At 43.9% G+C, this 21,034-nt stretch overlaps 2 protein-coding genes across 10 annotated transcripts in view; one reads left to right on the forward strand and one right to left on the reverse strand.

Annotated features, from left to right (window-relative positions):
* USP34 (ubiquitin specific peptidase 34) overlaps positions 1 to 5,956 on the forward strand; it is a 117,333-nt gene extending 111,377 nt beyond the window's left edge. For all 6 annotated transcript variants that reach the window (XM_048517715.1, XM_048517742.1, XM_048517723.1 and 3 more), the window contains exons 78-80: positions 67 to 213; positions 3,814 to 3,973; positions 4,665 to 5,956. In XM_048517715.1, coding sequence (XP_048373672.1) covers positions 67 to 213; positions 3,814 to 3,973; positions 4,665 to 5,281 — 924 coding nt within the window. In that variant the 3' untranslated portion in view covers positions 5,282 to 5,956. The remainder of the gene's footprint in view (positions 1 to 66; positions 214 to 3,813; positions 3,974 to 4,664) is intronic.
* Positions 5,957 to 8,832: 2,876 nt separating this feature from the next.
* Positions 8,833 to 21,034, reverse strand: part of SANBR (SANT and BTB domain regulator of CSR) — a 39,129-nt gene continuing 26,927 nt past the window's right edge. For 3 of the 4 annotated variants that reach the window (XM_048517781.1, XM_048517771.1, XM_048517797.1), the window contains 9 exons: positions 19,717 to 19,749; positions 17,679 to 17,778; positions 16,130 to 16,224; positions 15,718 to 15,746; positions 14,888 to 14,961; positions 14,203 to 14,291; positions 12,483 to 12,574; positions 10,637 to 11,605; positions 8,833 to 10,475 (listed from right to left, as the gene is read on the reverse strand). In XM_048517781.1, the coding sequence (XP_048373738.1) occupies positions 11,569 to 11,605; positions 12,483 to 12,574; positions 14,203 to 14,291; positions 14,888 to 14,961; positions 15,718 to 15,746; positions 16,130 to 16,224; positions 17,679 to 17,778; positions 19,717 to 19,749 (549 nt within the window). In that variant the 3' untranslated portion in view covers positions 8,833 to 10,475; positions 10,637 to 11,568. The remainder of the gene's footprint in view (positions 10,476 to 10,636; positions 11,606 to 12,482; positions 12,575 to 14,202; positions 14,292 to 14,887; positions 14,962 to 15,717; positions 15,747 to 16,129; positions 16,225 to 17,678; positions 17,779 to 19,716; positions 19,750 to 21,034) is intronic. The other variant, XM_048517789.1, reaches the window with a different exon arrangement.

Consider the following 21,034-nt stretch of genomic DNA (forward strand, 5'->3'; position numbering starts at 1 on the left):
CTTGGTTACAGGAAGCTGGCGCAGAGCTGTTTTGAAAATGAGCATCCCATTTTTTTCTCCCTCCAGGTGCAAGGACAGGTGTTCTCCGAGGCTAATTGTGCCGGAGTAATCAATAATTTGGTTACAAATCTGATCAACCAGTATCAGAGCCTAGAATCAGATTTTGCCAATCAGCGAGTTGAAATTTTTAAAGCAAGTTCTACTTTAAATGGGGTAAGCTACTTTTTCCTTCTGAGTGATTTTCTTTCATCATTTTGGTGCTCCTTACCTTTATCCTTTTTTCTTACTATATCTTTTTGAGACAGACAGCTGGAAAAGTGCAGGGCATTGTAAGTGGGAACATGTTACCAATTTGTACAATGCAGATACAATATTTGCTGTTTTGATTTTAATCCTTTTAATTGTTCTACCTGATTGAAATGCTGGTGTGGCCCTAGTGTGGCCACCTCAAAGTGAGGCATTACATAGTGGTTGTTAAACCCAAATGTTCTTTGTTGCTTGTCTCTCCAAAGCCACATGCACATCCCTAGTGGTGCATTGCGTGGCTCACAGATTCTAAATGGCATAGCCCAGTTTGTGGCCCCTCTTGTCAAGCTTTTTGGCATTCTCCACAGGGTAATTTTTAAATTCACCCATACATGACCACAGGGTATTTTTCCTGTCATCCACTGGGAGGTCTTATTTCAGTCTCATCTTGTGGCGCTTATCTACCATCTCTGAATCTTGACTAATTCTTCAGAGCAGGTGATTTCACAGGCTGCTAAAGGGGTTTAGAGCATGAGTCTTGTCCTGACGGTTTAGTAACGTGTAGAGAAGGAAGGGGACATGGAAATTGAACCTGTTGTTGGAGAAATCAGAGTTGTGCTGGCCTTTCAGGTGTGATTTGTAGAGAATTTTTCTACCTCTACTTTTTTATTTCTTAGAATAAATTGGCTTGGACCCACTGGAGGATTTCTGTGAACTAAAGTGTGTGTGTGGCGGGGCAGGGGGGGGATTGCTGATTTCTTCTTTCTGCTGTACCCCTCTTGTCCCTTCATCCTGGTGCTTCAGTCCTCCAGGAACAGCATTTCAGGGGATCTATTTGGCTGCAGCTGGAGTGGGGAAGCTAGGATGTTACTGATGGATCAAAGCCCTGTTCATAGTTTACAGTGAACACATTGTACAGTTCTTGATTTTTTTTGTCCTTTGAGCAAATTGGCTGGACAACTCCAAGCCTTCCTGGATGAGGCAGGTTGTTTATATCCCTTCCAATCTGGTTTCATGCAGCTTATGGGACTGAAGCAGCCTTGGTCACCCTGATGGATGGTTTGCATTGGGAGTGACACTGTTGATTATCCTGGACCTCTCAGTGGCTTTTGATACTATTGATCATGGTAGCTTTCTGGATTGGGATTGAGAGGCACTGTTCTGTGGTGGTTCCAGTCCTACATAGAGGATAAGTTTCAGAAGGAGGTGGTGGGGCTCCTTGGTCTTTGACCCGTGCACTCCCACAAAGTTCCTTCTTATGCCATATGATCTTTTAACATCTACATGAAACTGCTGGGTGAGGTTATCTGGAGATTTGGGCTGGGTTGTCACCAATATGCAGAGGACACAGATCTATCTTGCACTTCGAACTGATCCCAAGGAGGCTGTAAGAAACCCTGAATCTGTGCCTGGAAGCAGTTTTGGAATGGATGCAGGTTAATAAATTGAAGTCTAATTCTGACAAGAGGGAAGTGGGCAGAAGGTCTGACCTAGGATTTAAGGTGCCACCTGTTCTGGATGTGATTGCAGTCCCCTGGAAGGAACAAGTCTGTAATCTGGGGTTGCTCTTGGACCCAGGCCTATTGCTGGATAAACAGGTGAATTAGTCGTGGGTAAGAGTGCCTTTTACCAGTGTTGTCTGGTTAGTCAGCTCCACCCTTTCCAGGACAGAAATGATCTGGCCACTTGGGTACATCCTCTGATTATAGCTAGATTAGATTACTTCAATGTGCACTATGTGGGGCTTCTGTTAAACAGTGTTCAGAAGTATTGTCGAAGGCTTTCACAGCTGGATTCAACTGGTTCTGGTGGGTTTTCCGGGCTGTGTGGCCATGGTCTGGTCCACCAGACCACAGCCACACAGCCCGGAAAACCCACCAGAACCAATGCTCAGAAGTATTGTCGAAGGCTTTCACGGCCGGAATCACTGGGGTGCTGTGTGGTTTCCGGGCTGTATGGCCCCGATGTTCTAGCATGACATTCTGATTCCTGGCCCGTTTATACCAGAGTGATCTGTGGGCTGGCATCTTAGCAGAGGATCCTCTGAAAAAGTATGCCAGCCACAGATCCTCAGGCTTAAACGCCAACCAGAGAATGCTGCTGGAAGCACGGCCATACAGCTCCTGAAACCACAATGCCAGGCACCTACAACAATGTCTCAGAAGCTTCAGTTGGTACAGAACACTGCAGCCATGATGTTGACTGGATTGTAGGGATGATATCACTCCAGTCTTGGCCCACCTACTCTGGATTCCAGTTTATTTCTGGGTACAGTTCAAGGTGCTGGTCTTGATTTTCAAAGCCTTGTATGGTTTGGGACCATCATATCTGAATGACTTCATAATTCCATATGAACCTGCCCGACTGTTAGGGTCATCTTCAGAGACCCGGCTTCAGGTGCTGCCACCTTCTGAGCTTAGGTGGATAGCAACCTGGGGGTATTGTAATGGTTCTATGTGATTATAATTTTATTATGTATGTTTTAAATGGTTATCTGCCTTGGTTGTCCTGGTAAGGACTGAAAAGTAGATGTAAATTTTGCAAATAAATGAATAAATGCACACATGTATAGCTGAATATGTGATATAAACCCCACATTGATCCAGATATTGGTCCCTGTTTCTTTCATAAAGTGAATATGTTTTGGCTCTTTGTCTTAAACAGATATATCTACTTACAGGCAGGATATAAATCCATTTGATGTAATGTGTGAACAGGTGCAGAGTTTCATAAAATTAGCAGCATAATGTATGTAGAAAGTATTGCCGAAGGCTTTCATGACCAGAATGAACTGTCTGATGTGAGTTTTCCAGGCTATGAGATCTGGTCATTTTTGCTCCTAATGTTTTACCCACGTCTATTGCTGGCTTCTTTAGAGACATGTCACAGCAAGATGCGTTTCTGTCTGCACAGCCTGGAAAACCCACAACAGCCAGTATGTGGAAAGTTCTGCCAGCATGATGTTATGGTTAAGAGCAGGTAGATTCTAATCTGGAGAACTGGGTTTAATTCCCCACTCCTACATTCCTGCTGAGTGACCTTGGGCTAGTCACAGTTCTTCGAAACTCTCTCAGCCCCACCTGCCTCACAAGGTGTCTATTGAGGAAGGAAAAGGAGTTTGTAAGCCACCTTGAGCCTCCTTACAGAAGAGAAAGGTGGGATAAAAATCCAAACTCTTCTTCTTCTTAAAGCAACCTCTCACTGGGTTTTCAAGACAAGAGATGTACAGAGGTGATGTGCCTCTGGACTTCCTTGGTGGTCTCCCATCCAAATACTATCAAGATCAGACTAGCCTGCTTCATCCAGGTCAGGGCATATAATGTATAAATACCATAAAAGCAAAATTGAGCTGTTTTCTAATTGCAGAGTGATGATCCCAGTGCAAATAATGAAGTCTGTGTAACAACCACTTGACCATAGTCAAGGTTCTAGATAAAGACTACGCTGTGCGTGTGTGTGTGAATTAAGATCAACAGACCTCTCTTGTGACAGGGATCCTTGAGGGTCTTTTCTGTCTCTGTGTTGTGCAAGATCTTCAGTAAGTATTTATCTGGCTTTTCTTGGCAGGACCTTCGAGCCCTCACTCTGCTGCTTTCTGTGCATACCCCAAAGCAGTTGAATTCAGCTCTGATTCCAACTCTGCAAGAACTGCTCAACAAATGCAGGACTTGTCAGCAACAGAAGAACTCACTGCAGGAGCAAGAAGCCAAAGAAAGAAAAACTAAAGGTTGGTGTTCTCCATTGGTGTTCTCCACTGACCTTTCAGTCTCCCTTGTATGCCTAGCTACTGATAGGTGCTTCTGTCAGTTGCTTACAGGTGCTTTGACTCGTGGATTTTGGTATTCCTCAAATGTCAGTCAAAACCAATTTTTAGCTTTTTAAAAAAAGTTCATCTTAGTCCATCTCACATGTGACAGATAACAAGCATTTCAGTATTGATACATTATCAATTGCAGTATGCCACTTGGGCTTGCCCGTTAAAGCCTTTTTGAATCAAAGGGTGAATCAAAGACGTTAATATGCCATCAGACTTCTTTGCTGAAGCTATTTCCTTCTAGTAGTGAAAAATTTAGTCACCAAGGTAAATGCCTCCAATACGCTGAGCCTACTGGAGATTCTCTCACACAGGCAATTTGGATTCCATTTTATAGTCTATATTACAACAAACAGTTGTGGTAGAATCCCAGATGCATCACCCTGGCCCAGAAATCACAGTGCCATTCTTTAGCAAAGGTTCCTTTAGTAAAAGGTGGGAGTGGTGATGGATGAATCCTTGTGGGGGGGGGGGACGGGACATTTTCTATTTTTTTAAATCCAGAGATAATATTTGCCGGAGGTATGAAAAGTTCACGAAATGCTGATGCCTAGAGCAAATCAACTGGATGTCTTTCAGAGCACCCTGTTTTTTTATTTTGCAGATGATGAAGGAGCTACTCCAGTGAAAAGAAGACGGGTTAGTAGTGATGAGGAGCACACTGTGGACAGCTGTATCAGTGATCTAAAAACTGAACCTAGGGAGGCCTTGACTCCAACCAGCACCTCAGATAATGAGACAAGAGACTCATCGATTATTGATCCAGGCACTGAGCAGGACCTGCCTTCCCCTGAAAATAATTCCATCAAGGAATACCGGATGGAAGTTCCGTCTTCGTTTTCTGAAGACATGTTGTTGGCTTCCCGATCTCAACATGGGGAAGACCAGACAGGAGATGGCCGGTTTGAAGAATGTAAAGACCTGAAAGAGCCGTCAAGTTCCAAGGATTCCAACGTTGGTGACGACGATGCAGAGTTTCCCTCCACGTCTATTTCTGCCGTTCTGTCTGAACTCACCGATTTGAAAAGCTGCGAAGGTCAAACCTCCCAGGACCCCGAGTCTGGCTTGTCCCTGAGCTGCAGCCATTCCAGAGGACTGTTGAGTCACATGCAACAGCAGCAGCAGCAGCAAGACATTTTAGACATCCTCTGCAGGACTGTGGAATCTACAGTTCATATGGTCACAAGGATATCTGGCAAAGGAAACCAAGCTGCTTCTTGACAATAAAGGAGCATGTCTGCTTTTAAAGTCTTTTTTTTCCTTCTTCAATAAATGCTGTTTGTATAAGTTTTGCTTATTTCTGTTTTGTGCTTCAGTTTGTCCAGTGCGCTCTGCTTGAATGGCAAGATTAAATTTATATGCTTAATTCTTGGTCAGGCAGAACTCCAGATTTAAAGATTTCGCATCTACTATACACTTTCTTAAAGGGCAATCAGATAATGGATATGTTTTATGTAATTCAGAGTTCACTGTAGTGGCTTTCATTTAATATGGCTGTCTGGGAGGAACAGGGTTTGCTCACCCTGTGTGATGTAATTTAAACTGATGGCATTTTTACTGTGTATAATATGGTGTCCTCTGTGCCAGTTTTGTACCTTAAAATAGAGGCAAATAGCCTCCAATCGCTGTGGTTCTTATTATCAAAATTAAGTTTACTTGTATACTAAACAACCACAAGAAATTTGATTCTGTAAAGAATCCTCTTTAGCTGTGGCCTGACAGTATATATATATATAAATATATATATATATATAAATATATAAATATGGTGCTTTATTTAACAGAATACCTGTGGAGGAAATAAAGCACACTTGATGTAAAATTAATTGTTTTATTTTTATTGACATGACCGATTGCTATTCTGTGCACTTCATTAAACTGATTGTGACGACTTTTCATTCGTTTTAATATATGTTGCCTCAGTGGTCCAGTTTCTCAATGGAGATGCAAACTGATAAAGTAGCACACGCATTCACTGTGATTTTCTAATAAGTCATGCTTTGATTGGAGCCCATGTTTCTTTGTGAAGAATTTTACAAAGCATTTTAGCATTCTGTAACAGCTCTACCAAATATTCTTGCAAACCCTGATTAAACCCATCCTATTGAAAAAATTCCAACCCAAAGTCCCTTGGATTACTTTACTTTGGCCATTTATCCACTTGCATTCTGCCTCACAGCCAGCTTTCCTTTCCTTTCCCCATAGACTTTCCTTTATGTATTTTTTTTTTGCTCTTTCCAAAGCCACCACGGTGCAGAGCAGAGAAGCTGTGCAGTTTCCAAATGCTGCCAAACACGACTTTTCCTGTTGCTTTGCTTTTCCCTGCAAAGCAGAACTGCTAAACAGGAAGTGTAATTCTTTATCCGGGTTTGTTGCTCCTTCCAACCTTCCCCAGCTCACCCAACAGCAGTTTTTCCTGTTTGTCTAGCAACCATTTCCGAGCAGTCAAAAGGGCTTTGCTTTTGTGTATGAATGTGTGCTTTCATTGCAGCAACAGAATAGTCTATTGATCTATTGAACTTCAGGAAAAAAAGGAGGGGGGTGAGGCACCCACTCCAAACAGTTTGCCAAAAAAAATTCCTGAAGACTTCATTTGGGGAGGCTGCTCCCCTCCCCCCAGGTGTGATTTAGTTTGGTACTATTAGGTGGAGCTCTTGGTTTCAGTTTCTAGTTCCTTATAGCTAGTGCTGATCGTCGTAAGAGGCCTTCCTTGCAGATAAAAGCTGTTCTTTGGGACCAGCTTGTCTCAGCTGAATGGACCGGAGAACCAGTGCCTGAGTAAGTATTCCAGCCCAATCTCTTGTGTGAACAGAAAACCACGGGAAAACCCCACTCTGAAGCTAACAGCCTCCAGGTAAGCAGTAAGTGCACAAAAGCCCTTTGAGTCTCATCTCGGTCATGGAAGTGAATCTCGATGATGCTTATTTGGGCCTGGTATCACTGCAGTGGAGATCAGAATGGCTGTGGGTCTGATACAGAGATATAGATGTACATGTTGCTGGAAAGTATGAGGTGGTTCTAAGTCTATGTTTAGACCTTTAAATATACACCTGTTTCCCTTTGGACTATTTGAAAACAGGATTTCCCGCTCTGGGAGCTCAAAAGAACTTGCAGAATAAAATACCCATAAAGACATAATTTAAACAATACCAGCAACCCAACAGATGCCAGCATAATCTTAGAGCAGATGACTTGCAAGGATGCTGCAAGCTTGTGCTGGGTTCCACAGACATGGCTTATGCAAGCCCCTAGCCCCAAAGTCTTGTCTGTGCCTATGGCCACGCCAAGGCATCGGCCACTTTCAAAAAGCGGGAAGGCGAATGCTCAACTCAGGTACTGTTTAACAAGCTTTGTTATATCCAGGAAAAGTTGTTTTCCCTTGCTTAGACTTTTCATGGAAAAATATACAAATGCATGTATAGTATGGCATACACCCTTAGTTCCTGACTCTAGTACTTCCTTTATGGTTATCTCTCTAGTAGTATGCTTCTGTCTGCACCTTTTGCTGGGATTTCATCAAACCAGCAGTCACTGCAAATGTCATAAATGGCAGCTATTTGTTAATTGAGTATTCTTCAACATTTCAAGAAAGGAACAGTTTTGTAGAATGTCCTTTATTTGAATCAATCAGATTTTAAAGAAATCATAATTGGAGGTTCGGGTTGACCACTAAGCTGCTTCACAGAATAAATAGCAGGATTTTATGGCAGAGGACACAATAAAGGCTTAGTGGTAACACAGGATCTCCCCACCCCTTTACAAATCCAAGATTTATATGGTTTTACAAGAGGATTATATGCATTCCTTCCAAGTAGGTCTAAGCCATGAAAGCTCCATGGAATCACTGTGTTCAGTGGCTCGTCTACTGGATGGTGAAGACATGTACAGCTCATGGGATTTGGCTTGTTATTCTCAAACAGGATATTGCACTAGATGAAGTTTTGGGTTTACGCTGCCAGGGTCTTCCCAGTCCAAGCTGATTCATGTTTGCTTAGACATAAGACTTATTAAATTCAACTGGATTTTCTTCCATGCAAGTTTCCAGAAAGTTGCAGCTTTGTTCTGTGATGCCGTGTCAGCCCTACCTGGCCATTGGCCCACAGTCTATAGAGCCAGCATAGTGTAGTGGGTAAGAATGGTGGATTCTATTCTGGAGAACCAGTTTTGATTCCTTACTCCTCCACATGAGCGGTAAACTCTTTATCAGGTGAATTGGGTTTGTTTCCCTGCTCCTTCACAGGAAGCCTGCTGAGTGACCCTGGCTAGTTCTTCAGAACTCGCTCAGCCCCACCTACCTCACAAAGTGAGAAGAAGGGAAAGGTAAGCTGCCTTGAGTCTCCTTACAGGACAGAAAGCAGAGGTATAAACCCAAATGCTTCTTTTTCTTCTTTCCACCAGTATCTTTACTGTCCATTTTCCTTCAGATTGAGGGTGCAAAGCAGTTGGGTGCAAAGCGGTTCCACCTCTTACGTGGAGAATGTGTAAGCAAAGCAATGTCGCACTCGGGTTTATTGGTGGGGGGAGAGAACACATAGCGAACTGCCTAGGTATGCTGAGAGATTATTGGTCGTTTGTTATCTCCAAACAGCAGCTCAGCACACTTTTGCAGTCTGCTTTCGGGGAATTTCCTGCACATCAAACGCACACCAAAAGGGAGTCCCTAAATTGGCCTCTGTGAGACCTATGGAGCTGTTCAAGCAACCAAAGATGTCCCCACATCTGCTCTAACTCGATATTACTGAGATGCTTTTGTATAGTTAAAACACAAAAAATGTATTCATCAGGCATTTATTTCAAAGAGACAGGAATAAAAAGTGTACTTGATAAAAGACAAAATAAGACATTAGGTGTGGAAAGGCCCATTCATAATTAGGACTTTCTGCTACATGAGAGATGTGTATATTTTTTTTTAAAGCTCACAGCAAACCAAATAATAAAATTGTGGTATGTACCATTAGCACGTTCCTTCCCTTAGTGTTGTGATTAGTTTGGGACTAACGCACCTACCGCATCAATTCACTTAAGTTGTAAAATGTATGAATGGACATTCTGCAGTTCTTGAGCAAAATTAAATGCCCACTAAAATGTCTTCACATACAGATGAAAATACAATTCCTTTTTGCTCCACTGTCAACTTTTCACTGTGATAATAGAAAGACAAGCCAGAGTTGAGCAGCAGCACTTTGCTCGTTTTTGGCACATTCATCCACAGAGCTATGCTGCAGCTATACTCCTGTGAGCATGTGAAATCCCCTTTGCTAAGAGGCGTGATTGGTCCAGCTTAGTGTTACCTACTCTGTCTAGCAGCAGCTTTGCAAGGGCTCAGGCAGGGAGTCACTGCAAATCCCCATCACCAGCCCAGCAAATGGACTTTGTAGGGCTGCCTTATTTTTGTGAGGTATAAAGACCACTGGCTACCTGGGCATCCTCAGATGCAGTGTTCAGGAGGCCAGTCCATCAGCATGTTCTTTCTCAGCCACTGGACAAGTGACCCTTGTAAAACATCCCTACAGCTATGACGCATCCCAGTGGCTCAGGAAGGTGCCCCCTGTGGGATGCATCCTAGCTGTAGGATGTTTTACGAGGGTCACTTGTCTAGTGGCTGAGCAAGAACATGGCAGCTGGAAGTGCACCCGTTCCCTCACAGGATCATCACTGTCCACAGGCATCTTTCAGAGTTTCAGCAAGTACAGGCTAAGTGCTAGGGCTGCCTCTTCTCCTTTTTTTTTCTGTTACTCTTTATTTCGTTTGAGATGCAATTTTAAAAGCTATTTTACATGCAGGTGGTTGTTCATACATGCAGGCCTCTGTACACTTTGGTACATCCCGAAATTGGAAAGCCTCTCCCACTACTCCGATCAGAACTCTGTCAGTACTTTTCTGGCCTTGCCTGCCCCTTGGAACAGATTGGAAGAGTTACTCAAGACTGTCCTCCCACTGACAGCAACTCACTCAGGGATGTCCTCCTGCTAAGCTCATACAGGTAAGTCTAATGTTTGATTTCTCAGTTTAAATACTTTTAGGATGCATCAGACAAACTGTTTTTCCCTTTGCTGCAGTTCTTCGATATTATCCTCACTGTGTAAGTATCCACAGCAAGGACAAGATTCACGTTTTCACAAGCTGTTCCAGGTTGATCAGAACAAGTTGACCAAGAATGTTGAGATTTTCCTTTGCAAAGGGAGGGTGGGGGGGCAGAAGGAGCTGCCAGACACTTTTTTGTGACACATTTTGAGTCTAATTTTGGGGAGCTAATTGGTCTCTGCTGAGCTTATTTGTTTTAACTTTCTTTTAGGCGAAGGACATGAAATCTAAGGACTTAAAATACAAACAAGCTATTTTTTCACTGTTGGAGTGCATATTCTATATTTCAGTTTGGCCCATATTGCTCCCTTACTGCAGGATACACACTGGGCTCTGTTTCCCTAGATCCATGGTGGCAAACCTTTGGCACTCCAGATGTTGTGGACTACAATTCCCATCAGCCCCTGCCAGCATTGGTCAATTGGCCATGCTGGCAGGGGCTGATGGGAATCATAGTCCATAACATCTGGAGTGCCAAAGGTTCGCCACCACTGCCGTAGATGCTGCAGCCCCAGCTTTTCCAGAAGCATTCCTGTTTTGAGCACTACAGGTGCCAAAGCTGGTAACTGGAAGCACCTTGAACATGGCCCCCAGGGGCTGGATGTGGCAACACTATTGCATTGTACACTGGGCATGGCTTACTGCAGAAATAAATCAAGTTTCAAGGAAATTACAGCAGACAGTGGTAAAGAAGTTGCTTATCGGAACCTAGAATATCTCCCTAGGGTGAGAAAAAGAGCAGCATCTCAAAAGCCCAGCCGTCCAGCTCAGTGCAAACTTTAACTAGATTGTATTGTCAAAGGCTTTCATTACCAGAATTAACTGGCTGTTCTGGGTATTATGGGCTTTGTGGCCATAGTCTGGTAGGTTTGGCTGCTAGCGTTTCACCTGAAAGAGGTGGGCGAAACATTATGAGCTGAAGCTACCAGACCACAGCCACACAGCCCAGAAAGCCCACAACAGCCAGTTAACTAGATTACGTGAGTTCCAGCATCGCTAGATCAGCACTAGCCCTTCAATACAAACACAAGACATAATGAAGACAGATGCAACCGAGTATCAGCTGGTTAACTCAAAATGCAGCAGCACCACATGCATACGAAATTCACCCATCCTTAGTGCCTCTCCCCAACTCTCCTCAATGAAGTGAGCACTTCAAAGTCTTTCTGCGACATTTATAAATGTACCATTGCTTTGCCAAAAAAAAACCCTTCTGTTTCAAACAAGAAACAGCATATTTACAACTTAGGCATACGAGAAAATCTGCATTCACCCATTGAAACAGAATAAAAAAATTGCATGGCACATGGTAATAAATAAGGAACTTCAAAGCTTTAGGAAGATGTGTCCCCGAGAGCAGAAGTCCAGTGCAGTCCGAGGAGGCAGAAAGTGCTTTGGCTTCTGTTCTGGAGTAAGGTTCTTTGTTATGTTGGACGGCCTTGGCCAAAGCGGTTTTTAGACCTGAATTCAGAGAATATATTACAACACATTCTGAGCAAGAGTCATCATCCCATTACAGGGCATTACTGCTAATGATAGCGAAGCTCACTTGACTGCACGAAACAGCATTACATAAGGTGGTGCTGGACACCGGCATGTGGATGTTTGCACCTAACCAGCACTGAATCCTTGAGGAGGATCAATTATTGCAAAAGGCACAGTAAATTCCCATCCCTATGCCAAAAACAACATAAAAATGCGAAAAGTTACAAATTCTAGCAGAGTAGCTGTACTTGTCCTTTGCCAGAATCACACAGAATAAGAGATTGGCAAGAGGGTCAGCGGAGACGGAGGCTGGTCACGCCAGGACACGGAGACATGTAATAACATTTTAACAGGACTGAAGATGCTGTACAGTGCAAATGTTCGGAAGTTCACTAAAGTGCTTGCATGGACTGCACCTGCTTACATACTGATGATGACTTGTTGCAGACCTCTTATGTTCTGCTACCCAGTTAAGCACTTGCAACCACCAGTGTTCAGGGTGCAGAAATTTTTATGAATTATTAACAGGTATGAAAGTGATAATGACTAAAGTATGTTTCTAGTTACGCAAGTGGGCTGTGCCAATCTATATAACACTGAATTTTGATATCCCTTGACTCTTTAATGATAAAGAATTGCTGCTGAGATAAGGGGCAGGGTTTGGTTGAGATGCTGGCTGAATCAACCGGCAGGTAAGATGGATGCTGAGGAACCATAGCATGCTGGTGCAATTCACTCCAACTCTAGAAAAAATCTGTTTGCTGTTTCTCACAAGGGCTTAGCGGAGAATTGTTTTGATCAGTCATCAATTAAACATATTTCTCCCTCCTCCTCTGCTTCAGTGATGGCTTACCTTAAGTTTTTTTCTGGGATGTTTTGGCGAGTGTTGACTTGCGCTGCTGCTCTGATCTGAGCTTCGAGCCTTGCATAAATTCCAGCTGCAGACTGTAAGCCACAGAACACAAATCAGGAATCGGCTACTCACAACTACTTTACTCTTACTTCACAGGACAGAGGCAGGGGAGGGAGGAGATGTAGCTTTACTCATGAGGGATAGGGTATAGAAGAGTAAGTCTAGACCAGCGGTGGCGAACCTATGGCACGGGTGCCAGAGGTGGCACTCAGAGTCCTTTCTGTGGGCACACGTGCACAGAGTTCATCATGTGGGGGGTGCGGAAAATCACCCCCAAACACACACACACCCCTAGGCTGGCCTGGGCATGATCCTTTACCTGGGAGTAAGCTCGGTTGCTGGCAAGGGGGCTTGCTTCTGAGTAAACTCTCCTAGGGTCGTGATTCACCCATTCGAAGCGTTGCACGGTTGCTTCACCAAGCGTACTCCTGAGTAACGTGCTCCTCGGAACCAACTGTTTTTCCTAAACTAAAACCTCAGTATTCAGGTTAAATTGCTGTGTTGGCACTTTGCAATGAATAAGTGGGTTTTGGGTTGCAATTTGGGCACTCAGTCTCAAAAAGGTTCGCCGTCACTGGTCTAGACCAAGGTGTGGCTCCAGCAGAAGTTGTGGAATATCCACAACCTTTAAGTATAGACAATATCCTTATTCATCTTTTTCCACATACCCACCCTCCAAATTTCAGCACCTGCCAGGTTTTGTAGGAAGCTGGGGGGGGGGGGGGTGCTTTTTAAGTAGGGTAGCCACAGATGAGAAAAAGTTAAAATCCAAACAAACCCGTTCCCATGCATCTCAGAACTGATCCAAATTAGCACCCCACACAGACATGATTTTGATTTAAAACCACTGGCAAGACCTGTCCACAGGTCTCTCAGTGTCTCGTCCATTTTGGCTCCAATTCGGGTAAGAAGAGCTGAGAAAACATCTTGTGGCCACCAAGAAGACGCTGCTGCCATTTTAAGGTGGCGCTCTGGTCATTCCCCCTCCACATAGTCCTTTTCAAATGTCAAAGCAGCCACTGGGGAAAGGAAAGCAAGCTATTTCAGCAGCTGATAAGGCATGGAGGTGTGGAGTGCCTTCTAATCAGGATCATGGCTTCTAAAAACCAATTTAAAATTGGTGACCATGAGGACGCTGTCTCATCTAGTTTGGCCCAGTTAGCAAGGGTTAACAAGAAAGGAGTGGAAGCAGCTCACCCCTTGTGTTTATGCCAGAGTCATGTTCTGAGTGTGAATACTGACTGAAATGAGGCAAGCATGGAACAATGATTCCACCACAGATACAGCGGGCAGCCTCTTCTGACAGTGGCTAATTCTGCTGCTTCTTTGTGCCTGGAGTGAATTAACAATCCAGCCACACCTGATGCTGAATCAACTACTCATCCCCATTGGACACTGGCTACAAAGGGGCAAGGCTAGAGCAAACTATCATGCAGGGATACAATAAGCAGCACCCACTATCAAATTATGTTATTTCTTATAGAATACCAACAGCTTTTTCTTGGAGCAAGCTGGTATGCTTTCTTCAGTTGGACCAAGACTCCGGCCAGTTGTAGCACATTATTCTGTCACAGAACTGCATGGGGTTAAGTGGAAAGACCAAAGCCTTCCCCATTCTAGGTCTAAATCCATCAGTAACATTAATTTTAAAAAAACTCACTTCTTTGTTCTCTTTTGATTTTGCTCGGTCAAGTTCTCCCAGCCTCATTTTTATTAGGTGTCCGGTTGTCTCAGCCATTCTCCGTTGATCTGGAAAAGAACCCCAACCCACCATCCACAAAACATCCAAGTTGAAAAAAAGGCACTTCTTGTACCAGGTTAGCAACTTAATGGGCTCTCCCTGTAAGAGGCAGAGGAATGACCATGCCCTTCACTCTCACTAAAAGTCTTGGCAACTGTTATTTTCACAACACAACGACACACAAGACACAATAACCCAAAATCTTCCTTTCCCCTGCTAAAACTGTCATGGCTTCCCTCAAAGAATCCTGGGAACTGTAGTCTGGTGAGGGAGTTGGGAGGAAAGCCCTAACCCCAACGCTTCTAAGCTTTCAGGGGAGAGGGGAAGATTGCAACTATACCAAAGACTGTTCAACACTCTCTTGTATGGTGAAGATACACCATTCTAAAGATTTTCAGAATGAGTACACTAGCCAACCTGCAGCAAATTCCAGAGGCTGTGTCGGTATTCCTTTAAAACATCTGAATTCCAACTTTCTGCCCATTTAACCCTTATGGCAGCAAACAGTTAAAGACTATACCAATCTACTTTAAGAATTCTCTGTGTGTGTGTGTGTATATATATAAAATGCCACACAAGGGAAAGGGTTAAAAACCAATCTTACCTTCTTCCCTTTGAGCATCTTGGTTGAACCTCAGTGATCTGGAAGCATCCCATTTACTCTGCTGCATGCTCACACTATTGAAACAAAGACAAGGCAAAGGATGTTCTGAACAAATGTCTGGAGCTGGAAATGGGCTGAATACGGACCAATAAACCGAAGCACAATATAGACAACCATTGGTTGACAGTAGCCCAAATGGAGGAATTATAGTCAGCCGCTTATGAATATAATTATAAACCCCTTAAATGTCTGCTGTCTCTTTGTCAAGCTTTGGCTGAGGAGCCAGCTACACTCTTTCCTTGATAGGTAGGACTCAGCCATGGTTATCTATGCACAGAACAACAAAATTCACACCAGACTTCTACAATGGGCTCTGCGTAGGCCTAGTCAGAATTTATGATTAGTACAAAACGAATTTTTGGCCAAAATACCAGTACTTTTTAAAATTGAAACTAAGATTTTGATTATGACCACTTGGTATATGGACATACATACCCCTTATGTAAAATCTGGTCTCTGAGCTATATTATCCACCCCAAATCTAAAATATAGACAAATTTAACGTTTGCAAATTTTCACATCAACTTTGTTGACGGTAACATCACTACTGCATGATATGACAAAAGGTGTATCTACCTCAGAATCACTATCCAAATGCCTCCAAGGAGGGCAGGAAAACAACAGCTCTCCTCAGGCAACAGCCCTTCCCTACCGAATGTTAATGTTTTGCTGCCCTGAACAGGGAGGTTAGTTTTTTAAGCCAAACAAAATGTCCAAAATTCACTTTGACCTCCTGTGTGTATCTTTAAGATATCTGGGCTAATACTTACATGAAAGGAGATGCATCTCGAGAGTTAGACTGCCAAAAGAAAAAACAAGAAGAAACACAATGGAGGGTAAAATATTTTTTCAGTTTCATGGATCAGTGCTACATGTTTAAAATGATGTTGAATTTCATGAGGCAGATTGGGGGGAAATGGATTATGTAGACATTACAAACCAAGGCTTTGTTACCACAAAATTCTGATGGAGCAAGCTACAGTTCTATGCACTTTAGCTAGTATTAGAACGCCTTCGATGCCAGAGAATTTACTTCTGATTAATAATACATAGGATCAGGTTCAGAGTTAAATTAGAAAGATGTTCACATAGTACTCACCAAAGTCCAAAGATGCAGTTTAAAGAACAGGACCCAGTCCTTACTGTTAACTTAGGTAATGTATTAAATGCCTCCAACTTTACCTTCTCTAATACCTTTTCCTTCTTTTGGATGCTGGGAGAAGACCCTTGCTTCTTTGGCTGTTTGGTTAACTTCTTTGGCCTCTCTTTTCTTCCTGCTAGTCAGAAGAATGTTTTTAGTAACATAAAAAAGTGGCAGTTTAAACATTCGGGCAAAGACAACCCCCCTCTTCCCTGCATTTCTTATGTTGTCCCGCAAACCAGTGCTGTCTCCCAACATCAGTTTATGCTGGAATGGAAAGGACTCACTGCAGTCTTTATTCATCACCTTCACTGAGTTGCAAAGCAAATCAGGTTAAGCAGAGAGACATTAATTGGCCTAGGACCACTCAATAAGAGCTTCTTAAGCCATGAAGGATTTCAAATGTTGGTCTCCCTGCTAGACCTCCATTCTGATCATTACAGGCATTCTGGCACAGACAGCAATTTTATCATGATGGAGGGGATGGAGGAGGAAGTGCTTTTGCTAACATTATTTCAGGACTTAGAGCACAAAGTAGAGAATGTTCCACAGGGTTAGCAGATGTACCCAGTTTTCCAATCAGTCCTTGCAGGTCTACTCGAAGTCCTACTGAAGTCTACTCAGTGGGGCGTGTGTGTGTGTGCACGTGCACACGCGCGCAGGGCGGGGGGGGGCAAGAATTAGGCATTTTGGCCTATCCAGGCCTGCCCCAGATAATTCTACCTCACATTCTGAAGTGGTCCCTTAATGTCCCAGAGAAAACCTACAGCCCTCAGAAGTGTTCCAAAGGGTAAAACTCCCCTTCAAGGCCCCAAACCTAAGTCACCTCCCAGAGAGTGTTCTAAGGCAGATTCCCCAATTTAAGCCCAAACTGGGGGGCAGATGTATATGTAAGGTCTGGAGACTTATCCTCATCCCAATGGCTTGTTTAAGGGCACTGAACCGCTGTATGCAGTCCTCATGGAGAGCCAGCGAGGTGTAGTGGTTGAGAGCAGGTGGACTCTAATCTGGAGAACAGCATTTGATTCCCCACAACACCACATGAGGTGAACTTATCAGGTGAACCAGATTTATTTCCCCACTCCTACATTCCTACTGGGTGACCTTGGGCTAGTCACAGTTCTCTCTGAACTTTCTCAGCCCCACCTACCTCACAAGATGTCTGTTGTGGGGAGAGGAAGGGGCAAGAGTTTATAAGCTCCTTTGAGTCTCCTTAAAGGAGAGAAAGGTGGGGTATAAATCCAAACTCTTCTTTCTTCTTCATATCCCGGCCACCACTGTCCTGGAGGGAAGCCTCAGGGGTATCTTGTGCTTTGGATCTTACACGTGTGGCAATGGCACAAGTAACCGTACAAAGTCCTTATCCAGCTGAGCACTTTTTGTGCTCTCTGCGCTTCACACAGATCAATGTCAATTTACACGTTCAACACAGTTCTGCCCAGCAGGCCTGTTAAGGCTAGGGCCCCCTTGGACTTTGTGAAGGCCATCAGTGATGGGATTTGTTTCAACTAAAGTAAACCTCTCCCCAGGCCCCCTTTCTCTAGTTAGCAGAAACCATTTGCAGCACCCTGCAAACAGGGAAGAGCGTACCTGGTTTCTTGTACACTTCCTCTTCATCACCTACTTCATCCTCAGTAACCTCAGACCCGGTTGTATACTCATCATCTTCCGAGAGCAACAACTGCTGTTTCTATCATCATAAAAGAAGAAGCACTCTGTGAGAGCAGCCCCTTCGTTCTTCTCCCTCTGCCCCAACATTAAACATTTTAAGGCTTGATCAACAGCAGTATTGAAAAATAACATCTTGGCCTTTTTTAAACAGGCAACATTGAAACAAATTTTTTAAGCTGCCTCTTTATTAGCGGATACTGTTATAACTCATGCAGTTTCACCAATAGGCTGAAAAATCAGGATTCCAGAATATGAAAAAACCCAGGATATTCCTCTCCATCCTTTGAAGAAAGGACGCTGTTGCTATGTTAAGTTGCCTGATGGCACAAGAGTTAAAGGGGAAGGACAACTTTGGCCCCTGCCATTTACTGATTACTTCCGAGCACAAACATGCACAAAGAAGATTTCTGAGCCAAATTAGATGCTGTTTAATAAATGTGTACTTTGGGTGTACTGGGGAAAAAATTCTGCTTTTACCAACTGGCAAGCCATTTGTCTGGCTCTTAAGATCTGGGAAGGGAAGAACACTTTAAAGGCAAATCCCAATATGTATGCTGGCAGCAGCATGCCAGGCTATTTTGCTTGGTCAAGTCTCCTCCAAAAAAGAGAGGCCCTGGCAGCACAGCTAGAGAAAGCGCCCGTTATGGCTTACGCAAGACATCATCTCCTAGACAAGCGCAGCAACTCCTTAAGTCCAAGATGAACCCCTGAGATGCTGGCAGCACCAGGGTCACCTTGCACCAGACGTACCTGGACAAGTACAAACCTCGTCTCCTCCCCCCGCCCCATTTTGTTTGCCAGCACATTAACATCTTCATAGGTAGATGCTGCATTTTTTCAGCACTTGGGCCGAAAAGCCTGCCTACCCAGCTGAGTTTTTCTGCCCAAACTCAATTGCCCCCTACTTCCAAGTTGCAATTAACTCAGAAGACAAAGGCCGGCAGAGTGGCCGTACTCATCATAACAGAAGCTTTGGGGTGAAAAGACAACTGAAACTGAGGAAAGGGTTAAATGCTTCCCCTCCTCTCCCCCCTCAACTACTTCCCCATCTTCAAAGCAGAAATCTCCATGTGACTGCCAATAAATAGATCAGACCCTCCCCCAAAAAAGACTGCAAGGGAGCCCCATCACTGATCTTCTGAGTGGTTCCCCCATAAAAGTTGCTGCTGCCAGGGCAATAGGTTTTTATTAGATGGATTTTTAAAGGAAATTTCCACATCTCTGTGCTGTTTAAATTTTGTTTTTACAATAAATAAAATATAGTACACAGCCTTTAGGTTGGAGTAAAACATTAGCGAAATAAATAAAACAAGGACTTTAAAGGTGTGAACAAGCCATCCTGAGATCCTCCCCCTAAATGTTGTCAGAGTTGCAGCAGTCTCTGATGGACTCCAAAGTCCCACAAGGGGGCCCACAAAAAATGCTGTTAAGGATCCTGCCCCATCCTGCAAACACCACACAAGGCTGTATCTATCACCCATGTAACCTGCTGTTCATCTGAAGAGCTCCGAGTGGTTTCAGCATAGGCCTGGACCTGTAAGTCCCCTGGACCCAGGGGATGGGGCGGTTTATAAATCGAAACAATAAATAAATAAATAAATAAATAAGTTTAAGAACTGTGTTGTTTGCAAAAACAACCCCTGCCTCTTTAGATTATTGGTTAGGTTTCTGCTTGGCATTGACACATTGTCTCTCCATTCCTTTACCGGCTGCCTTTCCCTACAGGTTCATCAAGCCCATTGGTCTGGCACAGGCACGCCATCCATGGACCACATGATGCTGCAAGTTGCTGCATCAGCAGAAATGCCAGAGATGCAAATAATCAATACACTACATTGCTTAAAATTTGGACCCCATGGCTCTTCTTTGTCTACTGCAGCTAGTCGAAGAAGAGATCTGCAGGATTCAAGGTTAACTGGGTTAACTGGGATAACAAGGTTAACTGGGATAAACGTACCAGCTGCAGAGTCCAGTTTTTCAGAGACAGGAACTGAAAAGAAAATGAGTGAAAATGAACATCAGTGAATGTCGTTAGTTCACCTAATGCAACATGAGGCCAGATCAAGGCTGTGCCTTTCATTTGGCCTATCTGTTTATGGTACAGCAACATCCGCCACCCACCCATCTCTCTGCTCTTTGATTTAAAACGTATCACAACCAAAAGGAGGCCTGAAGGATGACTGAGAAGTAAATTAGGTTTACTGACAAACTGAAACCCAACCTGGACAGGAGTTGCACTGCAACATGCTCGCCCCTCCCTCAGCCAAATGATCATCCTCCCCACAACCACAGCTTCCATGGAAGACCGACTCCCTGTGCCAGAGAGCCAGGTGGAAAGAAACAGGCAAAGACACAGGTAAGTCTACTTCATGGCTTTAACTTTCAAATGGAAAGTGTTCTTTTTAAAATTTTATAACTTTTGCAAGCCACTTTGAATCTGTAGCTTTAAAAAGGGATAAAAAGCCAAACAAATAAATAAATATGAGCTGCAATCAATCCAGGAGGCAGCCTGACTGGGGTTGTGTAAATGGATCAGTGGGCAAGTCTGCAGCTCAAGGGTATTAACAGAGATGTGTGTCTACTGATGGAGGTTTGGGTCTTTTCTCTGACATGCAACACAGTCAACCACCTTTAGCTAGTGTGCTAAACTATAGCCTTTCCTTGAAAAATGAGAACTGGCCAGAGTTATCTATGATCTGATTATATGACAGTTAGATTACTATAGTGTGCTATATGCAAGGCTGTTGCGAAGTGAACACAGCACCGCCTGAAATCTCAGTGCTGTGTATGGAACCAACTATAGCCATGTTGCTGAACAGTCCGGGGTGGGTGGGGGAGGGGGAACCTTCAGTAAGAAATCAGATTAACACCCCCCCTCCCGCAAACACACACACTAGTGCCAACTTCTCTGTGTTCAGAGGCTGGTTCACTCACACAAGTCTATGTGCATATTTTTGGCCCGCATGCCGTTTCTTGCCATTACTGCTAGATTTATGGCTGCACTCCACCCTACATGGCACTGCCTTTGAAAAATATTCAGAAAGCTTCAATTGGTGCAGGACAGCACAGCCGAGATGTTCTGGACTGTGAGGTAGGAACCATATCACTCCTGCCTTGGTCCACCTACACTGGTTTCCAGTTTGTTTCTGGGCACAATTCAAGGTGCTGGTCTTTAAAGGCCTACACAGCTTGGGACCAGCAAACCTGAAGGACTGTCTACAAACTCACCCAACCATTACAGTCATCTCCAGAGGCCCTGCTTCAGGTGCCCTCGC

The sequence above is a fragment of the Sphaerodactylus townsendi genome, linkage group LG01 (assembly GCF_021028975.2).
Source record: "Sphaerodactylus townsendi isolate TG3544 linkage group LG01, MPM_Stown_v2.3, whole genome shotgun sequence".
Lineage (NCBI taxonomy): Eukaryota > Metazoa > Chordata > Lepidosauria > Squamata > Sphaerodactylidae > Sphaerodactylus > Sphaerodactylus townsendi.